Source organism: Calonectris borealis, chromosome 1, assembly GCF_964195595.1.
Source record: "Calonectris borealis chromosome 1, bCalBor7.hap1.2, whole genome shotgun sequence".
NCBI classification, from domain to species: domain Eukaryota; kingdom Metazoa; phylum Chordata; class Aves; order Procellariiformes; family Procellariidae; genus Calonectris; species Calonectris borealis.
Window position 1 is genome coordinate 173725856 of NC_134312.1, and position 26791 is coordinate 173752646.

General features: G+C 44.2%; 2 protein-coding genes across 4 annotated transcripts; one reads left to right on the forward strand and one right to left on the reverse strand.

The window, feature by feature from the left end:
• The first annotated feature begins 3 nt into the window (after positions 1-3).
• On the forward strand, positions 4-12308 carry LOC142076586 (glutamine amidotransferase-like class 1 domain-containing protein 3, mitochondrial). 2 transcript variants are annotated; one of them, XM_075138882.1, is made up of 4 exons: positions 4-358; positions 8453-8624; positions 10521-10725; positions 12027-12308. In XM_075138882.1, the coding sequence occupies exons 1-4, from the start codon at positions 245-247 to the stop codon at positions 12217-12219; spliced, it is 684 nt and encodes a 227-aa protein (XP_074994983.1). In that variant the 5' UTR covers positions 4-244; the 3' UTR covers positions 12220-12308. The 2 variants fall into 2 exon arrangements, with proteins under 2 accessions (XP_074994983.1, XP_074994990.1); XM_075138889.1 differs by lacking the exon at positions 4-358 and adding an exon at positions 6775-7063.
• Positions 12309-12918: 610 nt separating this feature from the next.
• ACOD1 (aconitate decarboxylase 1) lies at positions 12919-26458 on the reverse strand. 2 transcript variants are annotated; one of them, XM_075138899.1, is made up of 5 exons: positions 26363-26458; positions 19239-19400; positions 18035-18124; positions 15821-16026; positions 12919-14961 (listed from the first exon to the last, which is right to left on the reverse strand). In XM_075138899.1, exons 2-5 carry the CDS (start codon positions 19314-19316, stop codon positions 14007-14009), a joined length of 1329 nt encoding a protein of 442 aa, XP_074995000.1. In that variant the 5' UTR covers positions 19317-19400; positions 26363-26458; the 3' UTR covers positions 12919-14006. The 2 variants fall into 2 exon arrangements, with proteins under 2 accessions (XP_074995000.1, XP_074994996.1); XM_075138895.1 differs by lacking the exon at positions 26363-26458 and adding an exon at positions 20980-21031.
• Between the last annotated feature and the right edge of the window lie 333 nt (positions 26459-26791).

Sequence of the window (26791 nt, forward strand, 5' to 3'; positions counted from 1 at the left end):
CCGCCCACAGGGCCCGAGGCGGCCGGCGGTGCCCGCCGAGGGCTTGGGCCGGAGGGCGTGAGGCGGGGGGGACGACACCGTCCTGACCAAACGCAGGTTTTTTTCCTCCTCCGGAGGAAAACCAACCGTGTGCTGAACCGTCCCTTAAAAACGTCACTTGACTGAACTACCATGTCAGTTTTCTGGAGACCCAGACAACTATGCCTTCTTGTAACTTAGCGATAGTATTTTTTAACAGCCTGGTATGCTGTTTCAAGCATTGCTTTGGAGCCGACTGAAAACACGCGTCAAAGGCCCATCCTTGCAACTGGAATCCACCGAGAGGGATGACCTCTGGGTCCGGACCCGGCACGATGAGGTGAGGCCTCACCAAATGGCTGAAAGGCTTTTGCTGTGATAAACCCCGTAGCCCTGAGCCTCTTCTGGCTGCCCAGAAGTCTTGTCCGAAGCCTTTCAGGGCTTCAAGCTAAGTTGGTATACCTGTCACCCATTTCAAAACACTTATTCAGGTTGTTACAACTTACATCACGGGGATTATATAGCAGTTTATTCTCTTGTTTTTATGATGATAGTGAGAACTATCTTCAAGATGAACTCTGGCTAAGAGAAACAGTGAGGACAGGTTTGCCAGCAGCATCCCTGCAGTAAACACAGCTTTTTCCAGCTCTGTAGAGTTCAAAACCGGCTATGCTGGCATCGGAGTCCAGGAGGCTAAGTTTGGTAGTTGGTATCAGCAGCGAAAGCGTGGGTGTGTTCTATTCACTGGCTAGATAATAACTGTGCTGTGGACTTTTGACTATCAGGAGCCAGAGAAATACCCCTGTGCATTGCATCTGAGCTCCTGAAGAACAATCAGTTCTCTAGTCACTAGGCTAGGCTGTATTCAAACAAAATTGGGGGTGGAAAACCCGGCATCCTACATAAAAGTGCAGGATAGGCTGCTGAATATCAGTTTTGGTAATGCTCAATGTACTAAAGGTGTTCAGAAAACCATAAGATGGCACAGCTGTTAAAATCTTTAATTTCAGCAACATCTCTGTATCTCACTTCATTGCTGCCTGATTCCATACTGCTTATCTTTAAAATCCATGCCATTCAGCACTATAATTTCACGCATGTATACATAATCTATACATACTTATATTTTCATATCTCATTTTAATTTCATGAATGTGATTTGTGTTTGCTTTAAAGTAAAGCTATGGTTTTGTTCTTTATAAAATAAAGTGTGCTATTACTCATATGTGTTTCCTAGCTTGAGTAGTACAAGATGCCAGCTCTTTTGTCTGTTCAAAAAGGTATGCGTTTGTGTGGAATAAAGCCGTAATTCCTAGTTTTAGAGATATTGATGTGTAACTCTGGAAGTGCTTTATGAAATACGGGAAACATAATTTATTCTTTCTATGAAATCAGGATGCAGGGAAGTGAAATGACGTAATGAAGGTCCCGTAACTGCTCATTAGTAACTGATCATTAGCTGAACTAGAAATACAGTATGAACTGGTCCTTAGTCCTGGCTCAGCATATGTTTGCAGTTTGGACTATTAAGTCCCCATTCAAGCACTGCTGTGGTTCCTGAAGGAGTCTTAGTCATAGTCTTAGTCTAGGTCAAATGACTAAGATGGCAAAGCTATTGATTTTTTTTTTCATTTTAGTAGCATTTTTGTATCTCACTTCATTGCATCCCATAGGAAACTTTTGCAGCACAGTACTCTCTTTTCTTCCCATACAACCTAAGTTATGTTATGAACCATATTTTAACACAGAAAATAAACGACTAATTAATTTGTGAATAAATATAGTTGAGCTTAAAAGCTCACACATCAGCAATTTCTGGGTCAGCAGCTGTCTTGTTTATTTTCCAGAAACATGTCAAAGTGCCCTTTATAAACCCACAGAGCTGATCTGCATCTTTGTCTGCTAGCAGGCTTAGAGGAAAGATTGAGACTGGCTACAAAGATCAGCTTCTGGAGTTTACAGGATTTCTAAATTTTTCTCATTTCCCGGAGTATTTTCTTTTGATTAGTGAAAACTGAACATTTTCCTGAAACAATGAAGACTCTCGGTGATTTCCCGTTATAGAACAGTACCTTCTCCATCTCTGCCCTTGAAAGCAACAGGACGGAAAGAGCAGAGGAGAAAGGGGAAAACAAACCCTGCTGCTGCAGCCAAAAGTTGTGGTTTTGAACAGCTAGTTTGGTTCTGAACATCTACATGAGATATCACACTGTAAGAGTCACAGCAAAGAGGCTGTTGAACCTGAAGTAACAGCTCCTATCTCATGAAAATGGGCTTCTCTGCATGGTGCTTACACCCTCAGCTGCACATCTGCCAGCCTATATACTGGCAATATGCCATTCAATAAGAAAGTTACGGTTATATATATGGATTGCAGTAGACAAAACTACACAGCTGGCAGTTTTACTGCTCAACAGGGTTTTTTTTATACTCACACTGGCATATGTTAGCTATTGAGTCAGTTGGATGCACATTGAAAAATACAAACATTACCTGAAGTCATATTGAAGCCAGTCTGAAAGACAGAAGTTCATCAATCTGAGGTCCACCCTCCCCGCCTTTGAGGAGTATGAAAGAAATCTTGAGAAAAGGAGCCGGATAGAGGACTCCTCTGCACCTATCCTCTGCTATGTAGCCTGAGATGCAACCTGAACTGAGTTGGGGTGGGAGAAAGCCATGTCTTTTTCTATGGGAAAGGAGAATGGCTGGGCTTTGTGACTGTGCAGGTAGGGCTAAGGGTTCCCCTCAGGTCCTCCTCAACCCTGAAAGCTAGGATGAGGGCTGTGCTTAGGACAGACGTGCATTTCAGTGAGCATTTGGGACTGCAGGGGAGCCCCTGCTTTGTCTGACAGCTTAGGGGGCAGGTGAGGGAAATGATTTATTTCCAAGCTGGAATTCCAGAGGGGCTCTGCTAAGCCTGAAAGACAGGATGAGGGCTGGAATAAGGATGCAAATGAAGTTCATCACGAGTTTTGAGCTAAGAGGGACTCTCTGGGATCTGCTGCAGGGTAGGGATAAGCAAATTGATGATTCAACTGGATGCAGTCTGTGAAATACAAAGAGCTATCCAAGTTAAATTTAAGCTAATCTGAGAATCTGTTGTTAGGCAACTAAGGCCCTTCAGAGCAGGACTTCCACTAGAGAAAACATCTTTCTCAAATCCTGAGCAGTAGGAAAAGGGTTGGGGTCCAGGACAGAGATGTAATTTAATGAGCATTGATGTACTGAAGGGCACAGTACGTCAAGGCCCAGGGCGCGCTGTCCCCTTCAGGTTGTGTAGCTGGTTGCTCAAGGTCTGATAAGAACTGTTGTGAAGAAAGCCAGAAAATGCTCCTGCCTAGGGTCTCCCAAACAGCTCCACAGAGACACCTCAGCGGAGGCTCCCTGCTCCTTTCCTGGGGAGCTGCTTTTAAGCTGAGGCTCTTGCCTCTCACCTGAGCTACACTGCAGCCATGCCTGGGCCCAGCCCTGTACCCCATTGATGCAGACCCCAGCCCATGCATCTGTCTCCCCAGCTTGACCTTGGATCTGCCTCATCACTGTGGACTTGCCTAGTGATCAGACTCTTGGTGGAACCTCACTGCTATCACCAGGGGTGCCCCGCACACCTTGCTCAGGGCGGGTGGGACCGGGCCAGGCTGGTGAGGCGCCTGCCTCCACTTGCCCTGTTATCATGCTCGGCTCCCCTTGGGGAGCAGCCAGCCCTCGCTGTGCCCTGGCACCCTAACTCTGACGCTGCCACATTGCGGAGCTGTGAATCCTCTTCTCCACTTCAGATACATGTTTAACTGAAGTCAGGTAACAACTTTTGTCATTTGTGCTGTCTCTAGGGGTGTCAGGGAGCAGCAGGCGTACGGCTGCTTTGCACAGGAGGACGAGCCAGGAGCAGAGGTGACCATGGTGCAGGCAAGGGCAGTGACCTCAATGACCATGGTGCAGTCCTGAAGTTTCTGTATGGGAACAGGTATGTAGTAGTGGCTGGATCCACCAACAGCCCCAGACACAGCAAGGTAGAGTCAAGCCCAGGGTCCAGCCAAGAGACAGGACTACCTATAATATGTGTCCAAGGTCCATCCAGGAGGCAGGACAGAAGATGAGGCTACCTGCTGCAGAGGTTCACAGTCTGTGCAGGAAGACCAGCCTGTATGTCAGGACAACAGGAGACAGGACTGGACATGTACACCTACACCATAGCTTAGGTCATGTCTGAAATGTCCAGGCCTAAGTTTACAGGGAGCCCATGGGTCAGTGGCCAGAGGGTGTGTGGGTGGAGGCCCCAGCTGAGGCTGGCCAAAGTAATTAAGGGCTATTAATGCACTCAGGGCCCTGACAACAGCTTTTCCTCCCATCAAGGTGTCCTCACACCGTACAAAGATCTGGCTTCAGAGGCATACTGCTTGTGAAGTGCTTTTGTTGCTATTTGCTATTGCAGGCTCAGGCCAGAGAAGAGTCATCATGTGCTTTTTCAGCGTGATGAAGAGCCAGAGCAGGGACATGTCATGAGCTGGGATGAAAACACGGACCTAAGACAGACACAGAGGGCCATGACAAAGTCAGAGAGCTGGGGCAGAGACATGGCATGAGCAAGTTGGAGCGAGACCATGGCACAGAGCCAGGGCAGTTATGGAGCTGGCACAGGAACATGACATGGGGGACCTGAGTGGGACAGGAACATCACCTCCCAATCAAGTCCAAGATCCATCCAGGAAAAAGGGCTACCTATAATGTGAGTCTGAGGTCCACGCAAGAGACAGGGCCAGAAACAAGACTAGAGATGAGGCTACCGACAATTTAGGTCCAGGGTCCATGCAGGAAGGCTAGTCAGTAAGTCAGGACAGAAAAGAGCAGGGAATTCCGGCTCTGAAGGCGCTCAGTTCCCTAGCTTAACGTTAACTCTTGCCCTAACACACAGAGGAATCCGCTCATATCTCCAAACATGCATTGAACTTAAACTCCATCCAGATAGCAGCCTTTTCTGAGCTCTCAGGTGTGAGGAGGACTCCAGTCCTGGATTCCAGCTGTGGACTCTCAATTCCCCTATCCCCAAACCTAACCAACTTTTCTGCTTTCCTGCAACTGAGCCCAGGGAGTCTCGTGCCAGTAAGCATGTTGAACTGCCTCACCAAGCATCTTTTGTATTTCTCTGGGTTGAGATGGCTCCACTGGAATTTCCCTGGTGTCCTACTCAGCCTGGAGAGTAAGGTGAGGGTTTGGTGCTGTACCGAGTTCTAACTCCACAAGTGTTTTGAGCTGAGAGGGATTTTCCAGCATATGGTTGTGGATTAGGTGGTCAGGCAATCGAGGGCTTTCCGAGCTGGAGCTGCATTGCAGTCCTGCTCAATCCTGAGAGGCAGAGTGTGGGCTGTGGTGGAGCTAGAGCTGTAGCCCTGCATTTATTTGGAGCAAAGCATTGCCCAGCAGACAGCGGTCTGCCCTTACGCAGGGAGTTTCCCTATCTTGGCCCTTTTCTGTTCAAGAATCTCCCTATCCATCATCCCACACAGACTCCTGACCTCGCAGTATACAGGTGAATGCATCTTGCTACAGAAAGAGACTGTATTTTCATATGCCATTTTTGCTCTTCCTAACCTATGCACTGCTGTGTCCCCTGCAGAACTCACATACTCCGGATTTTTGGAAGACACTCATTTTTCTACAAGATCCACCCTTTCATCCCTCTGGTCCAGTAAAAGTGTAGATTTTCATTATCAAGCCCAAGTTTCTTATTGTTATAAATTAAGCAGCTGATGAAAAATGAAGGACTAAAGAGCTAAGACACCTTGCTAAAATTAAGTATGTTTGGTCTCCAGTGTGGCATTTGTGTGCTCAGTTGTAAGGAGGAGACGGAGGAGACTAGGGATCAACTTCTGCCTTGGCCCAAGGAAGCCCTTTGGCTCCCTAGTGTGATACCTTAATGACTAAGCTGGGAGTAGGTGCAAGAAGGTAGTGTTTGGTTTTCCAAAGAAACTCTTTGGTTTTCCTGGTAAAATGGTGCCACTCCCTCGAGCACAATAGGAAATTAAGGGAGCCAAAAGGGGTACGTGAGTATCACTGAAACAAACAGTACGGGGACCCACCAATACAGCTGGCTTCTACCCAAATTCCACTTTTTTGGCTTTCGAAGCAGTATATTCATTACATCCATCATAGTCCTACGTGTAAAACAAAAAACCAACCTCACACGTACACCGCTGAGCCTTTGCATGGTCCTACTGGAAGCAGAGCAGCTTTCAGGCAAGCTACAGGAATGCAGATATGTAAGACCACTGCAAGGGCCACCGAGCAGCACCATCCCTGCATTACTGCTCCGCTGTGCTAAGCGGGCCAGAAGACAAACGAGAAGACCTAAAATACGGCCGAGCCCGTTTCGTTTAAACCTAAAGGAGCATCTAATTTTTTTTTTTTTCCCAGATTTCCCCCTGACGTTTAAAACTCATCCCCACCTACACTTTGTAGGCAGGAGGGAGAGCACCTAGTGAAAAACCTGCCTGCAAAGAATTGCGCACGGTGTGCCAGACCCCCGGGGCAGGCTGAGCCCCCGGGCTGCCGGCTGTGGGGGGACCCCGGGGCGCAAGCCCTGCGAGCCCGCGGCCTGCGGGCAGCCCCGCCGCTGAAGCCGCGGGCGCCGCGAGGAGCTGCAAGATGGAGGCCGAGCCGGCACCCAGCGGCGCAGGCGCAGGCGGAGGAGGAGGAGGAGGAGGAGGAGGAGGAGGAGGAGGAGGAGGGGAGGGAGGAAGAGGAGGAGGGGAGGGAGGGGAGGGAGGAAGAGGAAGAGGAAGAGGAAGAGGAAGAGGAAGAGGAAGAGGAAGAGGAGGGAGGGAGCAAGAGGAGGGAGGGAGCGTGCGTGCGTGCGTGCGTGCTGTGAGGCCCTGGTTCGCCGGCTTGAGCAGCCTCTGCCCGGGCCTAAGGGGCGGGCGCTCGGCGGCGGGAGGCCGCCATGGGCAAGCGGGTGGCCCTGGTTCTCGCCGGCTGCGGCGTCTTCGACGGCAGCGAGATTCACGAGGCCTCGGCGGCGCTGGTGCATCTCAGCCGCGGCGGCGCGGAGGTAGGGGGGGGTGGGGAGGCGGGGCACCGCCGCCGGCACCGCCGCCGGCACCGCCGCGGGGTGTGTGTGGAGCCGCGTGTGGCAGGCTCCCCGGGGTGGAGGTATGTCTACCCCGACTCTTTGCGCCCTTCAGCTGCCGAGGGACCCCCGCCTTAGCCTTCTCCCCGCCCTCTGCCGGGGCCCGGGGTTGGCCATCCTGTGGCTCCCGCTGTTTGCGGGGTGGGAGCCTCTCCCGCTTCACGGTGGTCTTTTCCCCGCCACTGCACACCACAAAGCTTCTTCAGCCATAACCGCTTTCCTTATTTTATCCCTTCCTTCCTATTTTCACCCCCCTCCCCAAAGGCGTGAATGTCCCTCCGACAAGAGCAGCGAGGCGGCTGAACCGGGGAGTGCGGGCTGGCAGGAGGCCTTGCCCTGCTCCTGTCTCACCTTCTGAGCTGAAGATGGGGCCCAGTTAAAATTCTTCATCTGCTTTCCGATCGCTTTTGCAGAAGTCTTCGCTCGGGTTCACCTGCTTGTTTTCCCCTAGCTGTTTCTGGGCTTTTTCGGTAACCGGGAGTCGTCGGAGAAGCCCGGGCCAGGACGTGGCGGTGTGCTTTGGTCCTGTCTGTGGCGGAAGGTGGTCACCTTCTGTCTGCGTGTAGCCACACTCAGGTGTCTGACGGTAGCAGCAGCACCCCCGTATTTAGCACAAAATTGTCCTCTCTAAAATTAACTGAAGCGGCGAGCTCTGAGAAGTCTGCAAAGCAAGCATCAAAACAGATGTGTGAAAACAGCCCCTGTGGTACACCTTTCACTGAACTTTGTATTTTTGGTGCAGCTTTCCCATTTTGTGCCTAACCAAAATATGTTCTTCCATGTTCTGTTTTTCCTTCCTGCTACCAGTCTTTTAGGAAAGCAAGTAAGTCTAATGTCTGCACTGGAAATGCTTGTAAAGTTTGCATCTTTATCTTTTAAACTTTTTTGTGAAACTCTTTTAGCACTCTGATCCCATAACAGTTAAGAGCAGCCTTTCTGCAGACTCAGCTGTGTGTCCCGTCAGACTGCTGGTATAAATCGTGGTGCTGTTTGTCCGTGGGGTTATCCGCAGGGGGAAGGCAGGCCCTGGCAAAATCAGTAAGCTTAATGTTGGCGTAAGAATGCACTCCTGTCAAAAAGCTGCAGGAATAGGAGGGGGAGGATGGCCTGGTTTATCCATCCTAATGTGTCACCTGTCACTTTAGATATTTAATACTAATTAATATAATATTAGATCCATCCTGTGGAATCCACTTCTCTTGGATAGGAGACTTAAGGAACAAAAACTGTTTTCATTAAATGATCTTTATTGTGACCAATACGTATGAGTTCTGTTTACATTCACAAAATTGCTTCATCTCTGTATTCTAGGTGAAGATATTTGCCCCCAATATTGAGCAAAGGGATGTAGTCAATCACCTGAAAGGAAGTCCAACAGAAGAGAAGAGAAATGTGTTAGTTGAAAGTGCCAGATTGGCAAGAGAAAACATTCAGGATTTGGCTGAACTGAAAGCTAGTGATTTCGATGCACTCATTTTCCCTGGTAAGTGCTTTTAAAAGAAAATAATTTGTGGTTTTTCAATTGCAAATAACTACTTTGCCTCTGCTATTTTTTTATTTTTAAATCCATTTAGAGAATAAATTATACTCTTGAATTTGAGAGGTATGTGGTTTTTTTTCTTTTTTACTTACTTATTTTCTTTTGAGGATGAGAAAATGTTTTAGCAAGCTCTCATGGGCTGACAATTCATCTCAGTTTATCTATTAATTTATCGTTCATTAAAATGCCAGAGTGTTCTTTTGGTGTTAGGTCATACATTGCACCATTCCTTCTTTTTAAAGCTTGTGAAAACTTTAGTACCTACTTGTGGACAAGAACGCTGACCAGAGTAGAAAAGTAAGGCCAGAACTTGACATTACACGGCAATGCCTTATTTTTAGGGCCTCTGAAATTGTTGGCAGAATAGTAGGTTGCCAAGTAGATTATATTCTCTGTCAGATGTGAGTACATTTTGGTTTAATTATGTATCTGGTCTGCTGCTGATCAAGTTATACTAAATATGTTTATGGATAATTTTTTATTTATAGACCGCAAAATTGCCATTCAGACAGAGGTAATTGTAATCACTTTAGAAATGAAGAAACCAAAGCATCACGAGGAAGTTATGACTCGCTGAAGGTCACCTTCCAGAATATTCATAGTACTGTTAAATATTGCCTTCGCGATTGTGCCCAAGTGTTAATTTTGAAGTTGTTACACTGTCTTCTGTTGTAAGGCCAGCAGAGGGAGCGTGTATATAACGCAGAGAAACATACTTGCAGCACTAAAATGAGTGGGTGACATCAGGGCTGATCAGGGAGTAAAGGCTAGCAAATATTTTCCACGTTAATTTCATGTTGTTATAACCCAGGCTCAGGGAGGTTGCTGTAATAACTATTAGAGAGAAATAAACCCTATTAAGTTTGAAAATTAAAATCTTACCTCAGAGATTCCAGATAACACTCAAAAGTGAGCAAAGAATGAAAGGAAAAATATTAAAAATGCAAAGCTTCTCGATGTTGTCCATTGAAATACTTGTGGAAATTTCTGTTTGTTTATTGTAGAAAAGTTGATGCTGTGCACATTCCATAAGGAATCAAATATAATGGATGGTTACACTTGCTAATAACCTTCTTACTTTGATTATTTTGATGGTTATAAATCCAGCAAACGAAGGTGCTGTAAAATATAATGCTTGTACAATTAAACAAAGATTAAATGCAAGTAAAGGATTGTTATAACTAATTTCTAGACAGACAAATTCAGCATTGTTTTTAATAGGAAACGATGTTATCATTCGTAAGTGGTATGTCTCAGAATATCACGTTATCAGTTCCTTTTTATGTAATACCCATTTTGTTTTTATTGTGTTAACCTTTTTTTTTTTTTTTAAAGTCCAAAAAGAATTCTAGGTGGGGAAGAAGCTCTCCTGTAATTGTTTAAGTATTAAACTAAAACTTGAGAGTGAAATTACTGTAAAGGGTCAAACCACTGTTGGCGTTACTCTCGTGAACTGCAATCTCTACTTTTAACTATTGTTGGCTTTTCTTCCAATCCCTCTCTTGCTTATCAAGGGGTGCATACCAGATGGTGCAGCTTTTCCAGTTGCTAGCAAATGAATGTGAGGTTTCCTATTTCTCTATTTGTTCCTCATTGAAGCAAGATTAAGCTTTCTGGCCTACATAACATATGTAGTATAAAAAATCTGCAGTTAAACTTTTAACATTATAAACCCATCATGTTTCATGTGCTGAAAGCTTTCGGTATAGTAACTTAACAGTCCAACATATGTCATGATTATATTGTAGAAAAGGAGAACTATTTTCTGGTATTGAATTTAATGGCTTTTAGCGGGCTGTCTTACATTTGGGCTTTTGTGGTTTGGGGTTTTTTTTTTAGGTGGTTTTGGTGTAGCAAAGAACCTGTGTTCCTGGGCTGTAGATGGCAAGAACTGTACTGTCAATGAGCACGTGAGCTCCACACTCCAAACTTTCCACAGCGCTAAAAAGCCCATTGGTTTGTGCTGTATATCGCCAGTCCTGGCAGCTAAAGTCTTTCCTGGTTGTGAGGTCACGGTCGGCCAAGATAAAAACATAGATGGAAGGTAAGAAGGAAATGGATGGAGATAATTTACATGGGAATTAGGATTAGGAAATGGACAGTCTTCTGTGCAACAGTCTGAGGTCTCAGTAACCTTTGGGGAGCTTGTTAGTGACACTTTTCACTTATTTCAAATTTTCACTTGCATAGTAAAGTTGCAGAACTCTCAGGGCAGACAGACTGAATCTGTGAGGTCAGGTGATTTGTGCTCTACAATGTTGGAACAATTTATCCCTAAATTCAGAAATACATGGGTCTGTGATATGTTTATGATATCAACATCCACAGACACATTACAATTAATAGCATGAAAACTCTAGGTAGCCTTACCTCTTGCCTAAGCTGTCACTCTGTGAGCCACCAAAGGTAACATAGGTTCCTGCACTGGCTTTATTGTGCTGTGTGGGTGCTAATGAGTCGCTGGATGTAGCATCCGTCACTCCGAAAAGTGACAGAACAGAGACTTTTCCAGAATCCTACTTCTGCAAACACACGGGTGACCACGGATATCAAGTTATTTTTTCGTGTTACATTCATGGTAATTGATTTTAGCTCATATTAAGGGAGATACAGGATTTGCTTACTCAATGCCTTTGAAGGCCATGATTCACGTTGCAAATGTGCAAATGAAGAATAGGCATCTGGCCAGCCAGGCATTCAAAAATGTGGTACCCTGTGGTAATTTGAGTGGCCGTTTAAATTGCATCTGTGGGGTTTTATCTGTTGTTTTTCTGGTGGTAGTGGTTTGGGGCCAGTTTAGGGGAGGCAGATGAGAACAGGGCCTGGCAGAAGTCAGTGCTGCTTCAAGGACTGTCAACTCCCGGTAAAACTTCTGAATGGAATTTCATATAAGCAGCAGTAGTGAGGGATTGCCTCCGCCCCCCTGTTCCTGCCTTATCCTCAGGAAAAAAAATCTCTGGAGAATCACAGTGGAAGACCTTATATGGAGGTGTTGGAAGAGGCCTAACGTGTCTGCAAGTTCAGCTGGCATCTCTCAAACTTTTGAGGGTCTGTTATGGCTGCACTTGGTATCATCTTGTAAACTTACTGAAGGATTGTTAAAAACAGAATCGTACCTTCTGACATACTGTGGCTCTGCGTTGCAGACCTTGTTTTCAAAGATAGCGGGTCGCTTGTGTCCATAGAGGATGGGAGAACCTGAGAGTGACAGTCTGTTTGACTCCCTTGTCATCACCAGCTAGAGAGTCACTTAAATATTCTTGTAGTTCTCTCATTCAAGTTATGTTGGCAGAACTCTGTGGCTGTATCATCTCTTTATGTTAATTACAATCTTTTTATTTACAGATTTCCTGATGCTGAAACGGCATCTGCTATAGCAGAGCTTGGATGTAAGCACATTTGCAAAAATGTAAATGAATCCCATGTGGATAAGGCCAATAAAATAGTTACTACCTGTGCTTTCATGTGCAAAGCTCCTCTGCATGAAATCTTTGATGGAATTGGAACAATGGTACAAGAAGTCCTGAAACTTGCCTGACTGGAAGCGTACACTCTTCTGCAAGGAAATCAATTAGCATTTAGCTTCCTTTGATTGTATTAATAAAATAATGCAACTATTAAACTTCACAGTTTTTTTTTTTTTTTTTTAATCTGTAATATATCAAATGGTTATTGCCAAGTTTAGCCTATTTATTTCTCTTTTAAAATAGAAAGCATGTGTTGAAGGTTGTTGTGATGGCGGGGGTGGGGGTTCGCCTTTTTTTCCCTCGTGAATCTGAATGTATTCAGTCTTGATAAGATAATGGAGGAACCCTCCTTGTCCAATGAGGTTTTATCACATCACTAATACTGATATCACTAATACTCATATCACTGATTATGAGTAATTAATATTTGGTGTTATTTGGTGTTATTCAGCTATAATTACAGATGAAATAGCTGTAAATGAGTCTGTATACCTTCAGTATAGATGAGTAATTCAATTCTACTTTCTAATCAGAAGGGAAAAAGAAAAGAATGTGGTTGTTTGGGATTTTTTTTCCTTCCCTTGCAAGTCTTTAAGCAAGTATAACTAATGGACTTCTGAATTTTTTGCAGAGCCCCCTAGAAAAACCGACTTTATAAACCAAGAGTCAGAGGCTTAAGTACAAATGAATACATTGTATGGAAAATACACAAGTTTTGCTCTAGTAAATGAGATAATTTGAGGTTTAGTTAGTAAAATGAATTAGCTTTATTTTGTGATTTTTTTGCATACATAGTTTAGTGCCCTAAGGCACTTTATACATTTTATATATGTTAGAACATGTGCTTTGATCTTACAAATGTGAACAAATGTCGTCAGCCTTTCTTAGAAGCACAATCTGGCAAGGCTTTGTACTCCTGAAGGAACTAAAAATTCCCAGAATTCATTACGAAGGTAAGTTGATTGTCACTGTGGACACTTAATCGTCTCAGCATAAGAAGTGTTCTGACGCTCACAGGTCTCCGTCAGTCATAACGAGTGTATTGTAGCCCATGCTTTGCAGTGCCTGAAGTAATCTAAACACATCATCACTAATTAGTGCTAATCATGTCTTGTTGAGCGAGCGCCTTGTAACTGGAGCGGGAATACAGCATGAACAAACCTATACCACAGAGCAGCCAAAAGATGGAACTGGGAAATAACGCTTTTATGACGAGGAGTGTTGAGTTGTCCCTCCTGCTCAGCAGCTGGCATGATCAGGAAGGGCACCAACCTTTACCTCGTCAATGCAAGATCAATCGTTACAGCGAAGCCTGACATGTTGCAGAGTATCAAGTGCTACTACTCTGTATGTGTGTCATGTTTATTTTAGCACAAACGTCAAAGCTTGGACGTAACAGGTGGCCTCTTCAAGGAGGCTTTAGAGCTAAGTCTACAGAAATAAATATGTAAAGGCTTTTATTCTCTGTCCTTCGCACAATGATGTTTCTCATGGACGTGGCATTTCCATGCTCCTCCAGAATTTGGATTTTCTTTATGGAGTTATTTAGCAGAAGCAGAACAGACATTTCTGGCAGAAGAGCAGGGAAATTTTTGTGTTGCGCGCAAGCAGTTCTCTGCCTCTAGAGGTATAAAGATAATTGAAGTCGACTGTGCCAGCAGAAGATCTTCTGTTCAGCCTGACTGAGCTATGCACATAATGGCTAAATTATTTACTTAGTCAAAACCCACAATATTGGACTGAGTATGGTTCTTCTGTTACAGGAGTCCAATTTAAAAGTGCTTGAGTCACTAATGAAGAGTTTGTCCTGAATTTTGTGTTTCCTTTGTGAACAGCGTCTAGCTGTTGGTTGGAACATTCAAAGGGAGTGCTGCTTCTCCAAAAGCACTCTAGCTGACTGTCCTGATAAAAATTTACTTAATACAGAGCAGTCCTCTACTTTTTCCAGATGGTACACGGTCTCTATAATGCCTTCTGTGGCTTCTGCAGGCAGGACGCTGGAGGCATTGGATTGAAATTTTTTCTCCAAGTCCTCCTTTTTCAGAGGTTTCCTCCAGTGTCCGTAGAATGTATCGCAGCGGTCGCTGATCGTGTTGCCGTCCCGAAGTGTGACACTCACTTCGCAGTAAAGACTCTCAAAGCTAGGTGTGTTATCAGGAGGGTGCTCCAGCTGTGTTTTGCAGAGGAGCTCCTGCAAGGCTGGCCGGTGAATGTTCTCACTGGCGAAGGACTGGACTGACATACTGCCATCCAGCAAAGCAGAGCATGCAACAAACTGGAAGGAGTGTCGAGCTTCATGCTCTGAGGTAGGGCTGGGTCTGTTCACGTATTTGACCTCTGGGACTTTGAGAATGACTTTCTCAATTTTATCAAGGGGGAGCAAGTTGTCACTGCTCTCCACAAGTTTCCCCCTAACAGAAGATGCTGCGTCAGCCACCCAGTGTGTTCCAAGATGAGCAGGAAAACGTTTGATGGCCACGTCTTGCTGGTCCAACAGCCATGGATAGGACTGCAAGGTTGGCAGGGTCTGTGGGTTGTAATCTGTATAAAAGGCACCTATCCCTGACTCCATGTCCAAGATCTGTTTGTTTCCTTGAAGGCCCTGGGATGCTAAGCAAGCTGCTTCCAGTCCGTGCTTGGCAGCATTGCCAACGTGGAGGGGCTTTGTTTGGGTTGCTGCATTAGCCAGTGGGGCACCTGCATAGGAGGCAGCAATAGCCAAGGCATTTTTACACTTCAGCTGGTCAAGAGCTAGCAGTTTAGCACAAGCTGCTGCACTCCCCATTGTACCGACCACAGTCGGTGGGTGAAACCTGAGAAAACAAAATCTCTTTGTTATCGTATTTCAAAAAGTCACCTGAATTCACTATATACACAAGCTCCAATTTCCTTTCATTGCTGTGAAAGATGGATTGGACCATAAAGAAACATACATTGAGAATTCATGTGCGGTCCTAACAGAAAAAGTTGTCACTTTTCCCCAGGAACAAGTTAAACTGGAATAATACCACATACAATAAGTCCTCCCCAGAAATGCAACTGAAACGTTAGAACTGCTCATTGTTCAAGGCATACTGAACAGAATAATGGCACAAGTGTCACAGTTCATAGTATTATCTGTAAAATAATTTATAGTCATCTATAAATGACACGTATTGGAGAAGGCAAGTTTTGTTATTCTGAACTAGTTTTGCAAAATTGGAACACACAGAAAATAGCAAGAAGACATCTAGTCCATCCCACACTAAAAGGCTTTCCCCTAAGCACACCCCATCTTCTTGGGCTCTGCTCTGAGCCCGGCACTGGTGACGCCTTTCTGCTGAGAGCAAGCCACTGTTTGCAACTGAGGCATGATCGTATGTATTCATGAAAGCCTGAGACCTCTGCTGTTAAACGTTGCCCTTTCGCTGCTGTTTTTAATAAATAGGGAGATCATCACCTCCTTCTTCTAAACTGATCAATGCTCTCAAAAAGAAATCTATTAGCTAAGCCGTAAGGAGTCATGTAAGTATATTTATGTTTAAGATGAACCTTTCCTAAATTTCCAGACAAACAACATAGAAAATATGATTAACTGTGCCATTTGTATTTTAACTGGCATTTAATTAAGTATATTAACACCGAGGAAAAAAACCTTCCACTCAACCTTGTCCTTGAAGTATTTCTATATACCTTTTTGGAATATTCCTGGCTTCGCTGGAGAAGCGCAGCAGTCTGCCTTGCACTTCGATTCCCACGTTGAAAGCTAAGAGCAGATCGAGACCAGAGATTTTTTTCTTCTGAGGAAAGGCCTCCGAGAGTGCAATCACGGCGGGGAGCACAGCCCCGGATGGGTGTGTGGCTGGATGCCACGTGTCGTCAAAATCCATTGAGTGCACCTAATGGAAAGAGAAGCCTTGACTTGTCATCAGAAGTAAACTCTGACTTGGCAAGATTGGCTTAGTCAAATGAAACTACTGTAACTGGTATCAAAAAGAACAGAAGAACTAGATTTTCCTTAGAAAGCAAAACTTCAAAAGTCTGTCTTTTAAGACCTTTACTCCCAAAATAGCTTGGTGAGAAGTGGCAACACAATACAAATCTTGCCTCAAAGGAGTATAATTCTAATTCAAGTTGCACTAGTCTAGAACCAGTATGACAATGAATCTTCTTTTCTACAATAGGCTTTTGCTGCTTTAATTATACCAGTCTAATTAAAGCAGCAGTTCTAGGCCCACCCTGTGAATGGTGAATTTTCACTACCCCCAAAACAGTATATAAACGTAATGAAATTACTTCCCCTGTGCTGCAACTGATGCTGCCATTAGGGCTCACGCCATTAAAGCTGTAGCGGTCGAACCCATACTGCTAACTGAAGGTTGTATCGGAACAACTTCTCTAGTGCAACCATCCACAGGCAACAGCCACAACCCTGCAAACGTACATGAGGCTTTAGCCTGAATTTTCAGCACGTTGAAACAAGACCTGTCACGCGAGGAACCAGACTCCCTGGGGTTGCTGGGAGTAAGAGAAAGCTACAGTCTTAAAACTGGGACAAGCTGCTTAGCCCTTGAGAGTATCCAGAGAGGTGCCTCCTCTTCCCCATGCCCAGAACCCAGCTGCTTGGGAAGATTTTGGGCGTTCCCAGCATGGCATATGGCTGCTGTTCTGGTAGCAGACTGCTCCAAGCAGTGCACTCAGTGTTTGCAATGTACTGCTTGTCAGAACACCCCCACCAAAGTTTTGAGAACCTCTAAGGAATTGAGAGCATCAGGGACAGCATTTTTAATAACATAATAATGCCTCAAAAGCTGAACTTTCATGCCTATTCACCCGTGTCTTACTTGAGAGCAAACTGGGAAGGTGGTCAGGCTCCCCAGCGTGCAGGTCTTGACCCGTAATACTGGGAATAGACACTTCTGAGGACTGCGTGCCTGAACAGACAGAAGAAAACCCAGTCCCTGCCTTGAAGAACTTTGATGCCAGCTGGGAAGATGCCCTGCAGTGCGGGCTAAGGACAGTTGTGCCCAATACCCAGTAAGCTGCTTTCCTGGTGTCTTCAATAAGCACTTAGAACTGACCTGGGACCGTGATGTAAACTGAAATGATCGTATACATGTTAACAGCCAGATTTGAATATCACATGGGCTACTAGGAGCTGAGAGGTACCAGATCTCATTTCCAAGGTACTTTTCTCTACATTGGAAATGAGGTGTCAAATTGGACCTCTGATTTTGTTCTCACACTAATTTAGATAGGCTTAATATTACCGTTTCCTTGGTTGGTCACCTTCCCTAGTTTTGCATAATTGCCAAATTTGTCTACTCCACCTCTGGTGCATCTTTCGATTTCAAATGGTTTCAGCCTAAATCTGAATTTAGACAAATATCTGAGGAGTCAGCTATTGCTTTACTGACGAAGTATGTGTACAAAATATATAATTGGCTTTTGCAAATTGCATGACTGAAGATTAAATTGCCTTGTGATATTATATATGTGTATGTATATGTGCATCTTTCCGTATTTGTGTTTTTCTGTACCTATACTTTGCCAGTTGGGGTGAAATTTGGATCCCGGTGAAATCAGTGAAAGCCAGAGTATGTCTCTGTAATGTGGCTGTAGCAAGGTTGTAACAAGCTGTAGAGTTCTGACCTTCGAAAACAGCCCCAAGTCCCACATTAAAGGTAAGGGGTGCTGTTGAGTTGCATCAGATATATATTATACCTTGAGCCCGGTCTCATCGGAAGAAAGTTGAAACACATTAGGAGAACAGTCTAGGAAAATTTTGTAGCAGGCTTCAGGCACAAGAATAAAGTAAACCAAGATTTTAGGAGCATTCTGTTCTCTCTAGAGTGAGAACGATATCAATGAGCGTGATTTAAGAGCAAATAAAAGAGCATTCCTTACAGCCACTCCATTCACAAAAGCTGCATATAGAGGAGGCAGTCGGAAATCCAAGTGGCCCCAGATGGTACTGGATATGTCTGAGCTGTAGATCTGAAACAAATTGACATCAATTAATTCAAAGTCCTGAACCCAATGATAAATGTGCGCCTCATCTCTGACGTAGCCGAGATCAGACCATACCCTCTTGGGACCCCACTGTTCCCTTTCATGAGAAAAATATTGTTCTATCAGAAAGTAGGAAAAGAAACTCGGTTTCCTGTTGGCTTATGTCAAGGGCTCTTTCCACCCAAACAGACCTCGGGGCAGATTTCACCTGGCCATTCAGTACCTTCACACAACCTCTGGCCATTGACGTCCCTTCTCACCACCCATCGGCAGTTCTCTCAGGGCTGTCATCATCTTGTTGGGGAAGATCTCCAGTTAAAGGTTCTGATTTTCTACGTTTTAGTAGGCCCTGGGCAAATGATATATGGCCTCCTGATGTTGGTATCCCTATGCTGTAAAGGGTTCTGCTCTTTTCCTTCTGCTGTGCAGATCTTTTAGCCGATGAAGAGATCTTTACAGAATTAAATAAAAGGGCATAAACTACTACTGTTTGGGAAGGGGGGATCTCTGTGTGAAGAGACTTATTGGCACACAGAGCTCTGAAGCCTGCGTCAAACGAGGCAGGCCTGATCGATAAAACAGTGGGCTAAACTCCTCCTCATTGATGCACTCCTGCGTTGGGAAGGCTTCTCCTCGAGGTCAAGTACTCCTCTAGTTTAAGGAGAACACGACTGGAGGAGAAACATGACCAACGTACCTCAGACAACAATTATGTTTTATGGACTGGAAGTAACCCCCTACTAACTCTCCATCCCTTTAACAGTCCCTTATTTTTGAAAGTCTGGTGATAAGCGATGTTTGCTTTGCTGATGTTTTTAATAAAATCTCATATGAAAGAAAGGAAGGGATTCTTAATTAACTGTGTTTGCAGTGGCGGGTCTTAGCATACGGTCTGTTACACAGACTTTTGCCCATCCAGAGTTAAAAGTAACAACTCGAGCAATGAAGTTTCCCTGTCTCCAGTGGGAAGAGCACCGTGTCTCTCTTTCCATCCCCAAAAGAATTTCACCATGACAAAGTTTCCTCTTATAGCCCAAATTTTCCCTTGCTTTTCTTAAAGCTACGCCTTAGGCTATGCTGTGAATGCCAGACACCTTACCTTGCTGTACTGTGTCACTTTGTGGCAGACCTCAGTGCTGGTACCCAGAAGCCCCACTCCAAGAGTATCCAGAATCATTCGCTTGCTCCTCTGAATGACTTGGTCTGTCAAGTGATTTGCATTCAAACCATGAATCACATTGGCAAAATTTCCTGTAATTGTCTGGGAGGGGGAAAAAAAAAAGAAGTAGTAGATATTTCTCTTAATTTAAAGAAAACATTTATTTTTCTTTCTTCTTTTTTTTTGCTTTCAGTTTTGGGTTACTGCTTAGCATGCTGGCCATTTCTGTTGCCCTGCCTCTGCTTACATGAATTGCATCAGCAAAACTAAGGTTTGAATTCTTCCTCTTTTTATTCCCAGAAATGTCACAGTGTTATTTATATTTTATTTATATTTTCATCAGTGTCCTTGTCTGTTCTGTATTTCTGCTGCTTCCTCCCTGACTTGAGTCCTTGAGGGTAAGCACTGCAAGTGATGTGACTTTGCAAGATATCTATATCTATATCTATATCTATATCTATATCTATATCTATATCTATATCTATATCTATATCATCTATATCAATATCTATATCTATACCTATATTTATACCTATATCTATATCTATATCTATATCTATATCTATATCTATATCTATATCTATATCTAATCTATATCTATATCTATATCATCTATATCATCTATATCTATATCTATATCTATATCTGTATCTATATACACACATATACATAAAACAAATAGAAGCAACAAACATCCGGCTTTCCATAGCATCTTCTTATTGCTATTGAAATCAGTGGGAAAGTGGCATTCCAATCCAGTGCAGCCACTACCGCACAAGGAGGCAAGACTTCATCTCCCTGAGTAGCAGAATTACCATGCCAAGCCTTGCTGAGCTTGGAGGTCAGTGGGAGATGGGACTTGGCAGCCCTACCTTGCACTCACCGCTCCTGGCTCCCAGCTCCCCTTGAATTTACACCCAGCTGGACTCCCAGGGTTTCTCCAAGACAAGATCTCACCTCTTTGAAAAGCAGTGACTCCTTGTTCCTGGCTCCTGCTGATCTGGGAATTAAATTTCTAATTTTTTTTTTGCTTTCCCATTGAGCATTGACCCATTACGCAAACTCAGCCTGCTGCTTCTTGACTGGAGCTGTTAGCTGCTGTTAATATCTCTATTAGAAACTAATCTAGAATTTCCCTTCTCTGACCATTAGAAACTTCTCCCTGTGGAGGCATATATTGTTTACAACCAGTCTATACAAACACTTACTTTTTTTATATTGGCATTACTGAATATAACTCTTCTCTCTCTTTGGAAATTATCTCCCTCCATTTCCCCTCATCCTTTCCCTTCCTCTACTCCCCTGCACATATCCACACAGAGCGATGATATTTCCTTTTGGCCTTCATTTTGCTAAGTTAAACAAACCAAACTGTGCTGCTCTCTCCTTTATAATACAGGCTCATCCCTACTATGCTAGTAGCTTTTCATTGCATTGTTCCAGTTGGATTTCTCTTTTCTGGCAATGGTGACCAGCATTGTACCCATTATTTCAGGTAAGTTCTTATTCAGCTTTGTACTAAAGCATTAAGACTATCTATTAAAAGAGGTACACAAGTAATTTAAAGCAGGTGAACCACATATCCCACAGTGTGATGCACGCCTATTGAAACATATAGAGTGAGGATACAGAAGCTTAAACAGAAAAGTGCATCTTACAGTGCAAAGAAACAAGACAGTACCTTTGCCCACATCTTGGAGGGATGGTGCATGTCCCAGAGAGATGCAGCAAACGAGTAGCGGCCAGTGAGCAGGGGAAATCACTCTCTCATTATTTATATACATATGTCTGGGGTGGAGGAAGAAATATTAGGCCTTTTTTCCTGCTCATCTTGTCCTGCCCATTTCCTCTTCTGCCTAAAAATGTTCCTTTTTCTTCACTTTCGACTTGCCTCTGACTAACTCTACTAAAACTGCTGGTGCATGTGCGATAGGACTTTGTCTGCCATATACACGTCATGTGTAAACTGATATATGTGATATTTTATTACCAGATAGAAACTGATAGATTAATTCAAGTCTCTTACATTTGGGTGCATGGAGAGAAGAAGTCATCGGGTGTGTCAGGCTGACCGTGGGGAACCACAGCAGGCCATGGATGGGAGAGCAATCAGCCCAGTACTAGACTACAGGATGGCGCTTTGGCCAAATCCTGACCCCATGGGGAGACAGAACCAGAATGTGCATCAGTGCTTCTTCCTTGCCCCCTCGTTTCCACACTGAGGAAAACTTCAGAGGTAGCCTGGATGTGCTGAAGAATTACCTTTGGAGCTGGTATTGGAGTTTACTAATCCAGCTCAGCTAACAGGATTGCTCACGTTGACAAGGTTGGCAATGGTTAGAAAGGTTAACAGAAGTTAATTCTATTAGACTGAAAAAGGGAAAGGCTTTTTAAGTTTCTCTTTTGTTCTTTCAGCTCACTCTTCCCTCCAAAAAAATGGAAGAAAATATCTAAAACACAGAACCACAGAATCACAGAGTGGCTGAGGTTGGAAGGGACCTCCAGAGATCATCTGGTCCAATCTGCCTGCTCAAGCGATACCACCCAGAGCAGGTTGCCCAGCACTGTGTCCCCTTGGGTTTTGAATATCTCCAAGGATGGAGTCACCATCCCTGGAAGTATTTAAAAGACGTGTAGATGAGGCACTTAGGGACATGGTTTAGTGGGTATGGTGGTGTTGGGTTGATGGTTGGACTCAATGATCTTAGGGGTCTTTCCAACCTTAATGATTCTATGATTCTATGATTCCACAGCCTCTCTGGGCAACCTTTTACAGTGTTTCATCACAAAAAAATTACATATTAAAGAAAAGATATTCAAACCCTAAAGTCAGTCCCCTTTCAGTCATCTTTTTCCTTTGCCTTTGGGCTGTCATTTATAATCCCATTCTGTTTTTCATTTCCTTCTCCTCTTCAAGTGAGACTGAAGTGAAATTTAAACATCTCCTTGACCCCTCTATTCTACTGGATGATACAAAGGAGACACAACAGCCCCATAGCCAGGTAAGGAGAATTTTCCTGACATAAGAAGCAATGTGGGACCCTTTTCTTTTCCCCTAACAACTCCAATGGAGGGAACAGTGAATACAGCTGAACAGCTGAAAAGTATGCAGTAACGTAATTATTGGAACAGGCCGCCCAGGGAAGTGGTTGAGTCACCATCCTTGGAAGTATTTAAAAGACGTGTAGATGAGGCGCTGAGGGCCATGGTGTAGTGGGTATGGTGGTGTTGGGTTGACGGCTGGACTCAATGATCTTAGAGGTCTTTTCCAACCTTAATGATTCTATGATTCTATGATTCTATTGATTAATCTAATTTATTGCTCTAATGACTGCTCTAATACAGCTGGCATTATACTGGAAAGACCACAATCAGAATGGGGCAAAAATGGCTCATAACCCTTTTTATCTCTAGAAGGCATAGTGTAGTGTCAGCCTGTAGGACTGCATCCTCAGCCTGCGTCGTGCCTCAAAACAAGGCCTATACAGCAGCTTATGGCTTACAATGTCTTACTACACCCCGACACTCTGAAACACCTATTACAGCAAAGAAGCGCAGAGGTCCAGCTGCCTTTAATCTCATGTCGAGACTCCAAAGTGATTTCAGATGGAAGCCAGAACTTGTGATGTGCCTTGCAATGCGATGTGCGGTCACACGCTGCTAGCTGATCTCAGATATGTGGTCACTTCCTTCTGTAACCTCGGTTGCAGGATGGATTGTCCCATACATTGCAATAGTAACATCAGTACTATTTAAAGACTGAACATAACACATGTTACGAGAAAGTGCCTTCTTTTAAAAAGAATGAAGTGAAACTGTAAATGCACAAAATTAACTTGCTTGGGAGACCGATTTCCAAAATGTGGTCTGCAGACCTCAGAGTCAGGTGTATGCTGTAGACTGGGAGGGAAAGGAAAGCAATATGATTATCACTGCAGGGGGGAAGAGGCATCTATACAAAGTCCTGTTCTTCCACAGGACAATTTGTAGGAGGCTAAACAGAAGGAGGTTGAAAATCACTGACTGAGAGTTTGGCACAGGCCATCCACCCTGACAAAGGGAATCTGCTGCTTTCCTCTGTTTTTGACACAATACGCATGATTCAGCAATTTGGGCAGACAATTTGTTAACTAGTGAGCACGATGGAAAGATAAAATGTATCCATCCAAATGCCATTTGCAATATCATGCGCAGCTACAGTAATGAGCTGTGTTGATTACAGAACAAGGCTGTAGAAACCCAGTGCCCCACAGAGTCTATTTTCTCCTGCTGACAACACATTTCTAAGCTGCTTTTTTCTTTCTTTTGCCTCCAGTTATTTTAGGCTAAACTCTGCCCACACCAGCAAGCTGTATGTTTGCAACTGAAAGTTTTGGCCTTAGCCTTATGCTCCTTTTGTTCTAAAGAAATATAAAAAATTATGAGAAAATACAGAAGCCAGGCTTCCTTTTCTCTAAGCCAGCTTTTAAGATGTAACTTTGTTCAGGGGCTGTGCTAAGATGAGAAAATGCGAGGCAGGTGCCAATGTGCTCTGTTTACAGAGCCTCTGCTGTTGCTGAGAGTCTGAAAACACCTTACAAGTGCCGGACCTGCTCCTTTTCCCTCTACTGGGATATTTTAAGTAGCGTAAAGAGGTGCCAATCTTAGCGAATGGTCTGGAATAGGTGGCTTGATCTAAATCCTGTTAACAGCCCTACAGCCATAAATCCTGGGATCCCGTAATTCTGCACCACTACAATTATATTCTCCTGTGCCTATTTTCTCTTTTTCCCCAAGCCTACCTTCCTGTGTTCATGTAGTAAGATTGTATGAAGAAGCTGCTGAATCTTGTAAATGTTTAATTAAGATACTATGGGAATCGTTATAACATAGCATTTTGATAAATTGATTTTTAGAACAAGAAAGGAATGGATGGTCATGAAGCAGTAGGCATGAACTTGAGCTAAATGAAGTGTCTTTCAAACTGTAAAAACTGTGCCAAGTTCCTCAAAGATCATGTCCTAAGTTAACCTATCCTAATTACAATATGAGAACCACACCTCCACTGCTGAAATCTCCCCCTACCACATTAATCCCTGTACCCACTGAACGTGCGTAGTTAATGTTGAAAATGACAAGGCAAAATGGCAATGAGAAAATTATAATAATCAACCTGTTTGTAGCATGGGCAGTAGTTAGCTGATTTTAAGATATAAATAAGGACTGGTTTTGTATTTTGGCGTGCTGGCTTTGTGTAGTTACCACCTAGCACCCATCTCTGCGCAGACATGAAATAAACAAATATCTCGGCTCTGTGTGTGAGATTGGCTTATTGCACACCAGGTAACGAACCCTGTTTGAGGGACAACATTCACCCCAGCAGCAATTACTGAGCCAGCCAGCAATAATACACAGCAAAAACAACAGGCGATGATTGCACCATGAAACGTATAATTCTGGAAATTTCTAGCCTGGAGTAGTTCTCTTATTCACTTACTTGCACAACTAGTGACAACTGCAGTGCAGTCTCTGAGAAGTTACAACACCCTTGTTTCCTTTTTTCAAACTCCTCCCAGCAAATCTTGGAAGTGCCAGGCCATATTCTGGTAAAGGTTGCTACAAGTCAATGCACCAGGTCTACATTACACTGTTCTTCTCACCTTCATAAATTAGTGGTGTTATTCCTAAAGGCAAGCCCTCGCAGTTCATTTTAAACTGGTAATGTAGGCGCTGATTTGCTTACACAAGCTGTAAGATAAAGGTGCCAGACATAACTGGGGTAATCACATAGGATCTTGTTTGAGACAGGTTGATCATTCCAGTATAGACATACCATGAACTCCAGCCGCTCTACTAGTAGCAAAAGCATGTTTGAAGCCAAAGAGTGTGTTGACGAATGATTAGGCAAGCCCCTTCAACATCGTTTATGGAGCAGCGGTCAAGGGGCCTGAACTATAACAACGCGAGAAGACACCACAGGTCCATGAAATTCCCATTGACCCAGTGTAAATTTTAGATCTCCCCCATACTATAGCCTTTACCTGTAATACTAGTGCCAGCATTCAGATGCTGACAGTGCAAGGGGCTACTCGGCTGCCTCGGGTACGCAGCAAGGCAGCTCGGGAGGAGAAGGTGTAGGGGAGGGTGACACAGCCAGCCCCAGTCCCCTGTGAATCGCCTCTGCACGCTGGGGTACCACCACTTCTCCCTGGGATGCCTTGCAGTCACGTTCCCAAAGCTTTTCTTCATCCCACTGTAGCTTCCCACCCTATTTTCTAAAGAAATAAGGTTACCTGGGCTAGTAGCAGGTGGCTGTAGGGTTTCTATATGGTATGACCTCCAGTCTGAATAATAACAGCAGGTGTAGGAGATCACGTAGGTTTTCTGTATGTGCATAGACTTTGCCATAACTTCTCCTTGTTGATGGTTTTGGCAGCCTGGGGCAGCCTGTATCACACATTGCTCTCTTAATCAAAGAGCAGTCATGGTATCTATATTAAGTGGCCAAAATGCAGCCAGCTGTCATTACAGGGCTTGTGCCATTTGGGGAGATGATAAAACTTGACTAGCATAAATTCAGAGTTTGATTAGCGGAAACCAAATTAGCATGAGCGCATGTGAGGGATGTGGCAATTTTAATTAAATTACCAGCAGAACTCTGGGGGTGCAAACGAGGCATTAGTCACTGTGCCGGGCTGCTGCATCGTACACGGCAAGGTACCCAGCAAAGAGACCCTCCTGATCATTCCAGAGCGAGCCCAGATGTCAGGCCGTAACTGGTCCCAGCAAGCCCGTGGTGGCAGTCCAGTGAGGAGATGCGGATATCAAGATCTAGTATATGAAAAGCTTCAACATTAATTAAGGGATAAAAGAGCCTCTCTGCATTTAAACTATTACTCAGGGATTTTGAACCCCTAGGAAATTATCCCGGAAGCCATTATAAACTTTTGTCTGCACTGGAAGGGCTAAAATAACACCTAAAGCATATATGGCAAAACCAGAATGAATAATAAAACACTCTCCTTCAAACAGAAACAGGCTTTGGGAGAAAAATTCACCTGATTTTGTGGGAGACCATCATTTACCTGTCAGCAGCTGCAGAAGCACTTGAGCCAGGTACTGGGAGACGCTGTGTGAGTTGGCAGAATTGTTCCTCCAGCTTTCACCACAGACGCTCGTTCTTCTCCTCTCAGCTTAGTTCCTCCCAAACATAACCCCCCCCCCCGGAAGGATTTAAACAACAAACCATGTTGTAAAAGCCACAGAGTACTTGTTGCTAATGACTTGCTCATTTTGCAAGCTTGTGCCATGGGTTGATTTCCCCCCAACCCCCCGCCCTTGATTGCTGGACTGCAACATCTGCTCAGACAACGTGCTGATTGACAACATTTTGATCTCAGAGGCAGCTTGGGTATCCCATGAGCTACACGCATGTCGCTGCCCTTTAGCATCCTGTGGTCTCTTTTGGGGCACTCCAGTAACTGGAGAAAGACTCTTTTTCCTCATCTGTGGTT